The 12,623-nt window shown below is 37.5% G+C and overlaps 1 protein-coding gene across 2 annotated transcripts in view; it reads right to left on the reverse strand.

The window, feature by feature from the left end:
• MDGA1 (MAM domain containing glycosylphosphatidylinositol anchor 1) overlaps positions 1-12,623 on the reverse strand; it is a 312,822-nt gene that overhangs the window by 101,250 nt on the left and 198,949 nt on the right. For both annotated transcript variants that reach the window (XM_034428035.3, XM_034428036.3), the window contains exons 9-10: positions 7,567-7,836; positions 3,962-4,107 (exon numbers count right to left, since the gene is read on the reverse strand). In XM_034428035.3, coding sequence (XP_034283926.1) covers positions 3,962-4,107; positions 7,567-7,836 — 416 coding nt within the window. The remainder of the gene's footprint in view (positions 1-3,961; positions 4,108-7,566; positions 7,837-12,623) is intronic.

Below are 12,623 nucleotides of genomic sequence, written 5' to 3' on the forward strand. Positions count from 1 at the left end.
TAGAACATACCAGATGCTACTATATATTTCTACACTGGTATTGTTCATGTATACTTCAGCTCTATTATGCTGTTTACAAATGGATATGAAATTTGTACATATGCTTATCAAATATCAACGGATAGGGCTCGCAACTTGGGCGTCCTCCTGGATTCACGGCTGTCGTTAGAAGAGCATGTGACGGCCGTGTCCGGGAGGATTTTTCATCAGGTTCGCCTGATCCGCCAGTTGCGTCCCTATCTAGATCAGGACTCCCTACACACAGTCACTCATGCCCTCGTTACTTCTCGTCTGGATTACTGCAATGCTCTCTACATGGGGCTCCCCTTGAGGTGCACTCGGAGGCTCCAACTGGCGCAGAGTGCGGCCGCGCGGGTGGTGATGGGAGCGACATGGAGTTCCCATGTGACACCTCTCCTGCGCGAGCTGCACTGGCTCCCGGTGGTCTTCCGAGTGCGCTTCAAGGTTCTGGTTATCACCTTTAAAGCGCTCCATGGCTCAGGACCTGGTTATTTACGGGACCGCCTGCTACCACCAATAGCCTCCCACCGGCCAGTACGCTCCCATAGAGAGGGGCTCCTCCGGGTGCCGTCGGCCAAACAATGTCGGCTGTCGGCCCCTAGGGGGAGAGCCTTCTCTGTGGGGGCACCTACGATTTGGAACGAGCTCCCCCCGGAGATACGTAGGATCCCGGATCTGCGCACCTTCCGCCGCGCACTTAAGACTTTTCTATTTTATCAAGCTGGCCTGGCCTAAATCTTCCCCCTTTTTAAATGTGGAAATTTTAAATTTTTAAATTTTAAATTCGTCTTTTTATAGGGGTATGGGTAAGGCATTTTAAATTGGGGAGCCATTTTAGATTTAATTCTGTTTTAAACGTATTTTAATTGTTTATATTGTATGTTTTTAACTTTGGCTGTGCACCGCCCCGAGTCCTTCGGGAGAGGGGGCGGTATAAAAATCTAATAAATAAATAAAATAAAATAAAATAAAATTTATACCTCTGAAATAAACTTGTGGTAGAAGACACATCCCTGTCAAAATACAAAGTGCAACAAAAATATTCATAAAATACATTAATGAAGTATAAGATGCACAGACATGAATGTTTTTTTTTTCTGCAAGAATGGATTATATTGATAGAAAATTGCTTGTGAGATATTTGCACATTAGAAAAAGTGCATACAGTAGATGTTAAGAGAAATATGGAGAAAAATGCAAGGTGAGTGAGTGCGCGGGGGGGGGCATTTTAACATTTGAAACAGATGTTGAAAGACTTGTGGTCAGGAAAATGACAAGTTAAAAGAAAACAAAGGTGACATATTTACCCAACCATAGTATATCTACATACAGCAGCTGGAAAAATGTTTCATGGTTACTTTGAATCTTCATGTTCTGCTGATTCTTGTTATAGGTTTAGAGTTTGGTCTAAAACCAGGTCCTAAATAGCGCAGATTGACATCAAACAATAAACAGATTCTAGAAATTACTTAAAATAGAAGATTCTTAAAAATTAGTAGTCATATCAGGATAAGTATGAAAAGTATCACTAGATTCTAGAATTGTACATAAAGATTATTTCAAAGAGCCTAACACAGCTAATATTAATTATTTTAATTTCATAACTAGCAAACATTTCATTGAAAACCATTGCTTTCTACAAATGGTCACCAAATAAGGATTTATAAACTACAAATGAATTAACAAGAATGAATTTCCTAATTTAAAATAAAAAATCAGATTATATCCTTTTGGTGTAGGGAGAAGAAAGGCTAGATATGAACAAAATTACACAGACTACACTGTTCAATGCATGGTAAAGGATCAATCATAGTAACTCCCATAAATAAACTGGAGATTATTCGGGAATTATTTCACTGATGTTATCTAGGATATGTTAGAAAGCGCAAAGTATTCTAACATTAACTAGTTGACATTCATCATTAGTTTCATCTTTGGCTGGATCAATAATAAGATTAAACATTTGGTTTCTTATGGGCATTAGTCAGCATCATTCCTAACTATAGTTGCTTAAAAGAACAAGGAATGACAAAAGATTTTCCCTGTGGGCCAAAGCAATTTATCTAACCAAAAGGAATAATTTTTGAGCACAGAATCATCTCAGAATTCCAGCAACTAAAACAAAAATTGCCAAGCATAACAACCCCAAAATGACTAAAATATCCCTCAAAAGTAGCAACCGTTCCATAACTACTAAGAACAATACAATCTATAATCAGAAATGATATCTTTTATCCTTCCCAACATGGGCATCCACAGGAAAAGGCAATGACAACAAATAATAAAACATGAGTGATGATCTCATCATAGAAATTCTATGTATACATTTGTGTCCAATACTGGAATGAAGGATCTACTGCCATCATTGCCATGACCATGACGATATGCAAAGTGTCATCATTTTGGCATTCTTGCGGTTTGCTGTGAACACTAATGTTTCCGAAAAGACAATGGGCAGATAGAAAATATATTTTGCCACCCAGATCACCAGAGGAACACACATCTAGATGCTGGAGAAAAAAATTATATTATATTGCGTATCTATCCTCTATATATGTTTCTACCATTCTATTTAAAGAAGGCCCATGAACTAGTGAATGTTTCTGTGAATAGGGGAATAGGGGAACTCCCCATCAAGCTCCCCATGGTTTGGAACAAAGCCAATTCTTTAAAATAGATTGGGGAATAAAGGAATTATAGAAGGGAGGGAGAAAACAAGGGTTATTGCTTTCTTCTTTGATCAATACAGCCATGGCTGGATCAAGGAATATTATGTGAATATAATAACAGGCATAGACTCTGGCTCTCATCATAGCAGTTAAGCCTGATTTCTTAGAATTTAATCTTTCTCAGGGGCTTTTAAGGTGAGCAGGTCTGAACTTTAGAAACTTCAGCATAACTCAAAGCAGGCAACCCACAGCCTGAGACGAGGTAAGATCTTTCAAAAACAGTCCTCCAAAATACGTATTGACCTTTTCTAGGTCAACAGAAAAGATTTTTTCCTTTTCTTTGTGTAGAGAGGGTATCGGAAAGAGAAACAGAACAACAGATCTTATAAGAACAATCAGGAAAAACAAGGAAAAAGAACATTTTTAGAATGCAGAGACCTTTCTTTTTTTTAAATATACCGACTCTCCCTATTTACTTATTCTACATAGACAGAGCTACCTTTGGCATATAGTCCCTCCAAATGATTTCATAACCTGGGTTTAACTAAATAATAGATTAGCTAAGAAATTTTGGAATTTGATTGCATGTCTGATTCACACACATTCATACACACATTTGTATGCACCTATGAATATATTTCAACAATCTAGCATATCAAATATTTTCTTCTTCCTGGTTGTGCTCTTTATGATTCTGTTTCATTCATGTATTGAAACACTCTTTTGTCCCAAACTTTTCTTCAGAAGGTAGCAATAATGTTCCATTATTATTATTATAACAGCTTGGAGAAGGGCTTTGCACAACATGAACAGTCAATGAATTTTCTTGGCAGTTTGAACCTACAGTGCCCTTCAATTTACAGCCCTTTGTTGGTTCAAAGGAAAGAATCTGAATCCCCAAACTTCTAAATGGTTGGCCTATGAAATCTATAAAAACTACTAATACTATACAAGTTTTTGTTCTTGTTATAGCCTTAGTAAAAACACAAAGCCTGAAAATTCCAAGAGGAATCAACAGACTTCCTTAGCTCTCAAATGCATACGCATCAAGAATTTATAATGAAAAGGTATGCCATACAACAGATTTCTCAGCCATATAAAATGAGGAAATAAACATCATGCCGTCTGCTCTAACCTGCTTTGCAAATACCAAACTCTAATCTAGGTAGGTAGGGGCAAAACCATTCTTGTTTTAACTCTGCAACTATTGTTACTTCTGTCTTCAGCAGTAGCTGAATTTTCTGTGTTTAAGCTGCTATTATAGATCTTACCTGGCGGACATCTAGACGGTAACTAAGAATGGGATCGACAGCCTCAGGTTCCTTCTGTGTCCACTGTAAAACATAGGAGTAGTTCTTGGATTGCTTCCTTGTAGGATTGGGGGTATCATAGTAAAATTCTGGGCTATAAGCTTTAGCTGAGAAACAAAAAAGAGAATGAGATCAAAAGAAAGAAGGGAAAGAAAAGGGAGGAAAGTCATTATAAGTCAGTGAGATCCATAAGAATCTATGCCAGCAACTCATCAAGAGCTTTGAGCATGAAGGTCACAGACAACTAATCTTTCCAAATAGATATTTATTTTCTTTTTATATATTTTTAAACCACTTCATTGTTATCTTCATTTCCACTATCTGCTACTTCTGGGAATTTGAATAGTAGAATTCATTGACCGTAATCAAGCTTAATAAAACTCTGCCTTCCGATCTACAACCAAACCAGCTTTGATTTTGCTTCTTCTTGTTAAAAAATAAATAGGAAAAGCCACAAAATAGGAAAAAAAATAATAGAAAATGAAGAAGCTAAGGTGCTCTGACAAGCATCTGCCACAAAACAAATAATAACATAATAACTTAAAATTATTGATAAGAAATAGCAGCTCTACATTTGTTCAGTCAAGTGTTTTCCAAGTTTCCTTCCAGGAGTGCTTTAGATGTCTCCTTTCCCACTTCAGCCTTCTAAGCACCCCTGTAAATTGATTTCATGTAGTTTTGGAGGAGTTGGGGTACGTAAGGTAGAGGTGGAGGTGAGAATGGCTTATTTTCATTGCCACACTTTTGGAAGGGGTGGTGGTAATCATAACAAAAATGCAATATCCCAAATGCAGCACTACACGTAGTCCTCAACGTACGACCACAATTGAGCCCAACATTTATGCTGCTAAGTGAGACATTTGTTAAGTGAGTTTTGCCCCATTTTATTGCCCCATTTATTAAGTGAATCACTGCAGTTCTTAAATTAGTAACACGGTTCTTAAGTGAATCTGGTTTCCCTATTGACTTTGCTTTTCAGAAGGTCACAAAAGGGGATCACATGATGCCTGGTCATTGCAACCCTCATAAATGTGTTGCCAAGCATCCAAATGTAAATCACAGGACCACGGGCATGCTGCAATGGTCATTAAGTGCGGAAAATGGTCATAAGTAACTTTTTCCAGTGATGTTGTAACTTTGAACGGTCACTAAATGAACTGTTGTAAGTCAAGGACTATCTGTATTTTGCTGCAGAATATTGCTAGTGCTATCTTGGATGCTGGGAGGCCACAATGTGGTGCTGGGAGCCTTTTGTACCCTAAAGATTGACTACCAATAAAGTCCTTCCATTCACCCGCTCCTTGTTATTGATTCACAAGGAAGACACTATGGACCCAAATCCCACTGTTTATCTCCAAAGCAAAATCTTTCCACGGAAAACCCTATCCATATTCTTGCATTGGCCAATTTAAAATCACACACACAAAAAAACATACAATGGGAATATATTCAAAGACAAGCAATACATTTTACAAGTATTCCTTATTCTCAACATTCTCTTGTTTTCCATTCCACTTTACCCACCCCAATTACTAGCTCAGCCATTCTTTTCTGCTCTAATTAAATGAAAATGATTCCACGTTTATTTTTATTAACTGAGAATGGTAATATTGATGTTTACTTCTGAACCTCCTTTTCTTATTATTTTTATTGACTTATATTTTTGTGTATGCAGAACATTCAGAGCCACCTTGGAGACTAATTGTTGCTTATTCAACTTGTATTGATTGTTAAGTCAAGTTTCATAACAAATTCAGAAATAAAATCAGAACAGACGATAATCATTATCTCATGCCCATTTTTATAATTAATTGATTCCCAAGATAGAAGACTCCATCTTTGGTGATATAATAATAAAGTTCATCATATCCTTTATAATTTTCTTCTTGCATATATAAATCACCCATGGAGCACTTTGCAACTATTTGAAGTCACAGAAGAATTAAATAAATGCTAGACCCCCACCTCTAAATCTACATGCATACATACTTTGCTATAGACAGAGCGGAAAATATTAATATAGATTTTGAAAGAACAAAAGTTGCACACAAGCAGCTATACCAACCATTGGGAGATGAAGGAACTGGCATATTTCTCTATTAAATTCACATATACTTCTACTTAAATGTGCAGAGATGGCATTTCTTTTGGTACAGACCTGATATCTTAAGTATGTAGGAGTTTTCCTTGTGGTATGCACCAGGGATGGGTTTCAAAACTCATTGCTACTGGTTTGCTCATGGGCGCTCGCGCGCTTGCACGTGACGCTTCTGTGCATGTGCAGAAGTTTTTGCACATGCTCAGAAGCGTCTGGGTGAGTGGGCGGAGCCTTCTGCCACTGCTGCTACCTATTTGCCCAATCTGGGGCGAACTGTAGCAACCCACCACTGGTATGCACCTGATGTTTGATAAGGTGTAAAAGTTACCTAGCACTTTTATAGTAATTGGAAAATGCTGACTAAAGTAATTCATATTGACTGCAAAGAATGGACTCAGTTAAAGGATGGCTGTAAGAGGCCAAAGTCTATCAGAACAAAGAGCCATATATATATATATATATATATATAAAAATCAGGGCATTTCAAAGGGTATGTCTGACCTCTAGCCAGTCATTTTCTGAGACAGTTTTGCAGGAAAACAGAATTAAAGGGTCAAAGAATATTTCAGATCCCCGAAGCCCAGATGTCATGGAAACAACAATGATACACATGAGTTAAACTTTCCATTTTTAAATCACCAGATCATATTTAATTACATGCTGCATTGTGGCATAAAGACTATTTTTTATTCATCAACTCTACCAATTAAAAAACAGAAACTGCCCTCAGGCTTCCAAACTTAAAAGACATGATAACAAAATATAATACAGGAACTAATTTTGGAGCAAACAATTCTATTCATAAGAGGCAGGTGAAGGAAAGTGGGAGTACTGTCTGGCACCTTATAGGAACCAATTTTTCTGCCTCATTTTATCAACTAGTTATTGGATACAGACTTGCCCTTTCCTAAACAGAATGTCTCCTTCTGTTTCTAGAAAAGCTGGTGATCCAGTGGACATTCCTACTGGGAAGATGAGTACAATTTCTGCCCCAGCACCAGGGGTGAAATTCATCAGGTTCTGACAGGTTCTGGAGAACTGGGAGCGGAAACTTTGAGTAGTCCGGAGAACTGGCAAATACCACTTCTGGCTGGCCCCAGAGTGGGGTGGGAATGGAGGTTTTGCAATATCCTTCCCCTGGAGTGGGATGGGAATGGAGATTTTCCCCTGCCATGCCCACCAAGCCACACCCACCAAGCCACACCATGCCCACCTCCACAGAACCGGTAGTAAAAAAAAATTGGATTTCACCACTGCCTAGCACTATTTTCCTGCTGCTCTGGGACTGCTCAGTAAATGGAGAAAAGATCGAAACTAGGTCTCCCCCCCCCCTTTTTTTTTTTTTTGGGTAGAGTCTCATTATGGGCAAATTTTCCGTTTCATTCATCTACCAGTTATTAGCCAAGTCTAATCATACTAATATCCACTAAACAAGAAAAAAAGGTTAGATGTTCTTTGCACGACTTACCTGATACCTGGAATTTGCAAACTGCTACACCAACATCATTGGAGATACTACATTCGTAGTTGCCACTAGTCTCCCGGCTTACAGTGTCCACTTTATATTCTGAATAGTCTTGCTGCTCTGTTGGAGGCACTGTTAGAAGACTACCATTAAATCTCCAGACAGCTGTGGCCACTTTCATAGGGCTTCCCTTTAACATGGTACATCGAAGGGTTACACGACGCCCCATGGCTTGCCGAATATCCTGGAAGACGGGTTCCACAACAGGGGAGACTAGACACCAAAGAAAAAAGAAATAGGTCTTATTCAGTGAGTTTATGGTGGATTATACTGTGGACAAAATAGAAAGTGTATTAATGCAAAATATCTTTTCATGGGTGAACTTTTATTTAAACTCGTGTTCCATTTCATGTTATTAGCTGCCATCTGGGTATTCAGATTCGAAATGAAAACTTGAGTGTAAATGTATAAATTCATGGACATTATCCTATTTATAAATCATATGCATAAGTAAACAAATTGCTATGTGAAGAACCTTATTTAGTATACCAGATAGATAAATAAATTGCTATGTGAAGAACCTTATTTCAGTCAATAAGATTGCCCCAGACATTAGGAAGGACGGATGGAAAGAATACATTAATAAACACAAATATCTGAAAGATACGGATAGTTACTAGTTTTTCTCACAGGACTGAACTCTGTATCTCCTATACCAGAGGAGTCATTCCTTAATTTTATTTAACAGTTCACCTACAGATGAAAATAGATGCTGATATTATTAAGCATGTATTCTTGGAGGTATGGGATTTTTCTCTGCCACATAACACTGAAATGAGCATATCTAGTTTACAAGTTTATAAAGGTTCCCAACTGCAGGCTTTACTACAGAAAAAGAATGGATTAAAGCCAGCCTATGATTAAGCTTGTTTTGCCCGATGATTTGAGATGGCCAGCTCCTTAGAGACTGCATCCCACAAACAGGTAGCTTTGTTGAAGGTTCCCTTCCCGCAACAATAATTAATCAAAAGCAGTGAAAAAATGAAAATCAATTTCATCCTCAGAACAAGCTTTGGAATGTTTGAAAAAGTGGAGTGGCTTTTAAAGGATTTGACCTTCAGGTTCTTCATCTTTGTATATGACTCACATCAAAAACTGAACTAGTAAAACAAAAGGCAGGCTTAACAAATTAACATCTTAAGATAATTGCTCATAGTTTGAAATCTGGCAGGAGGTGAACTTTCCAAAGCAAGGATTAATTAAGGTAGCTTTTCCAGTTCTGGCCTGCTCCAGATAGATCAAAACTGCAATCCCTACAAATATCCTAAGCAGTCCTGCCCTGTGTGAGAATGTCAGATCTGGGGAGACTAGTTTAAAACATGATTCCAGGGAGTTCCTAGGACATTACACAATACTAAGTCCAGTACACCAGGCAGGCCCCCATACCCCATATATTGTGGCTTTCAGAAGCTTCATAGGCAACAATCAGCCTATGAGACCTATACATAGCATGGTGATTTGCATTACTTCCAGGTCATATCAACAGTAGAGCAAGGGCTTTGAAAGGCACATGAGCCTTTAAAAAAAACCAGAAAGAAATACAAACTTAATGTGACAAATTAAGGTGGTTATGTGTTCAGAACACAATTCTTGCTTTAGAGTGGCCAATGGTTATCTGCTCCACATCCAATTGGTCCTTCAGAAGAGGGACAACAGAACCTTCCTTGGAATTGCACATTATGCAGCTTTATGGTAAGATGCATTGTATTTAAGGCCTGCAATATAATTGAGAAGTTCACAGGAATTTCCTCTATCTCTCTTAAATATTAACCCTTTAAAAAAATATATCAAATAAACTTTCCGCTTACTTTTTTTAGTGGCTTTCCCTTAATTTATATGCAACTACATAACAGTTCTACTTAATTATAGTCATTATTGCTAATTTGCATTTATATTTTGAATAAGAATTTGCCTATTTTGGAACGTTTGCCCCCTTTTCTTTTTGAAGCACGAGTGAGCCTCTTCCAAATGAGAATCTTGGAAGCTCAGTAGGAAATAATCACATGCAAAGACCTCCCAACTGATATTTGTGGAAATAAGGCACACACCCATCTAATTCTACTCAAAATCTTGGTTCTCTGTGTTTTGCAGCACTCAAAAAATGTGTAAAATATTCATATCATGCTGCTTGAACTGTGTGTACCTTAAATATACTGCCCTGCATGTTAGTGTTTAATTATGCAGATGTCAGATGCTTCCTTTCTAAACTTTAAAAATTAAGCCACAGAACTAGTATATGTGATATGAGAAACAGTAAAAAATTGGGACAAGGAAAGAGATGCCAGAGCATCAGCCAGAAACCACAAGCAAGGGTTTCTTGGACGAGTTCATATTCTGCTGTTTCAGAAACTAAGGTCAAAGTAATTAGCTTCAACACCAAAATATTTTTGCAATAACTCAAGTTTTACTTCACTTTATTCTTTAAGAAGAAATTGACTGATACCTGAAATTCTGTGTCTACTCAGTTTTGTTTCGGAAAACTGAGCTTTCCTTAATAGTTTGTGAAAATTCACTTATTATCTTTGCTGGAGTACTGTAAAACTTTGTACTAGACAATCATAAACACTCATAAACTAGGTCTACTTCAGTAAAAGTATTATACAGCAGGAGGTAAAAAAGTAAGAGACCAGCAAGTGGAGAGAGATTATTATTCCATAAACCTTTTACTTTCTCACTCTAAAGAGATTAGCTAATCTGGTATTTATTCTTCAACAAAAAAGTTGCTCCAAAACATAAGGTTGACTGGAATGTGATTAAGTTCTAAAACCCACTTTAAAATCTATTTTCCTTTTGTGCTGCAGACAAAGGAAAAATCTCACCAAATACTAATATCTGATTGCCCAACACACTTAAAAACTGGATGTTAGGAATCCTCCACAGTGTAAGTTGTAAGAGAGCCACCAAATAGGAGACATTTTAGACATCCCGTGTGTGTCATGATTGAGTGAAGACATCTCTGTGAACACGCAGAGCTGACAGCCATTGTGAAGAACGAAGGTGGATCAGTCCTTCAAATGTCTGTGGAAGACAGAATGGGAGAATGCCCATGAGTGTCCTTTGGGACAGCTTCTTCCAAGGAGACCATAAAATAATGGTCTCCCACAGGTTTGAGCACCAGGAGCCAAAGGAAGACATCTTTGCTTTCAGCATCAGGGGAGCCTTTAATAAGGAAATTAAACCAGCTGAACTTACTTTCTAATCGCATTCAGAAATGTTCCCTGTATTGAATACTATGTGAATATTAGATATTATGGAAGAATGTTCTGTGGACAAATGAGAGCAAAATAAAAAATTTTGGCTTGAAGGAAAAGTGGTATGTTTGATGAAAGGCAAAACACTGCATTCCAGCATAAGAACCTTATCCATCTATAAATCATGGTGATCGAAGTATTATGGTTCGATCCTGCTTTGCTGTCTCGAATTCCTCCAAGCCATCTTGCAGGACTGATCAACAGTTATCAAAAACACTTAATTGCCATTATTGCTGCCAAATACACACGACTTACTAAAAGCAAACGTTCATATATTTTTGCTACACACAAATATGTAGCTTTGGATCATTTTCCTCAATGAAAAAATGAACAAATATAATGTTTTTTTAAAACTTGTACTGTATGTTTAATTCTCTACATAATTTTAGGATTTTTATGGAGAACAGATCTCACTTTAGATCATATTTATGCAGAAATATTAAATTTTTTGAAAAAGTTCACAAACTTTTAAGCACAACTATATGCATTCCTTTCTGTTTAGTATACAGATCAAAACTGCTATTCCTAACTTTACATGCTGAGCACATTCCGAGGTCCTCAGGCATAAATGAACTCTGTTCTTGCTTGCCAATGGCCATGCTTCATCCCTATTTAACTAGTTGCCCAGAAAGTAGCTGGCCTACATCTGTATTGATTTCTGGAAGTACCTGAAGGGAATTTGCTTTGAAAAGAATGCTACGTTGATGTAACAGAAGTCCTTTCTGAAAAATTTGAAGTTATTCATTTGAAATTTGAAATTATCTTGCTCTGTTCCAAAACAGGTCAGATTACTCTGAACTGGGTAAGAAGAAATGAAATGAAATGAAACTATGAACTAATAGTTAATTAGTGGCATTTTATCATCTGTCATTGTCATGTTGCCAATTCTGCTTCATTTGAGACATTCTGGATTTCCAGACTTGAGGGGGAAAAACGGGAAAAAATTGCTGCATCTTCTCACAAACTGTTTGAAAAGGCTATATTTTCCTACTTTCAAGATACTAATAAAGAATATTTGCAGCATAGGGTTGAAATGAAGGGTCCTTGGTGCCCTCTGAGCTTGGTTGTTTTCTTGCATATGTTTCATTACCCAAACTAAGTAACTTCATCAGTGCTAACATCAGGACTAGCACTGATGATGTTACCTAATTTGGGTAATGAAACATCTGCAATGAAAGAACCAAGCTCAGAAAGCACCAAGGACACCTCATTTGTAGATACTTCCCATTGCCATTTTAATGGCTAAACCAGTTGTGTTTTCATTGATTAATTATGTTTCACTGGGTTATTTTTGGCTCCTTGTGACCACACTGATATTCTTCATAACAATCTATCCCTAACTTGGTCTTTCATGTCTTTCAATGATGCACTCATCACCACTGTACTGAATCCCTCCTCATTGTTGCTGGTCATCCTCTTTTCTTTCCTTCTACCTTTTCCAGCATTAAAGCCTTTCTCAGAGAATCTGAAGTAGGATAATGTGTATGAAGTAGGATAAGATGTGCCTGGTCATTTGTGCCTTGATTGAGAACTCTGGGTTGATTTGTTTGATTCGTTTATTTATTTTCTTGCCTGTCCACTCTATTCTCAGGAATCTTCTTCAATGCCAAAGTTCAGAAGCTCTTCCTATTTTGCTTCCTATTTTGCTTCTTCAAAGTCCAACTTTCTCTTCCATAGAATGTCATAGGGAATACCATGAATTGCACAATTCTGATCTTTGTAGGTATAGACACATCACCACATTTGAAT

The sequence above is a fragment of the Pantherophis guttatus genome, chromosome 1 (genome assembly GCF_059756535.1).
Source record: "Pantherophis guttatus breed Tessera chromosome 1, ASM5975653v1, whole genome shotgun sequence".
Taxonomy (NCBI): domain Eukaryota; kingdom Metazoa; phylum Chordata; class Lepidosauria; order Squamata; family Colubridae; genus Pantherophis; species Pantherophis guttatus.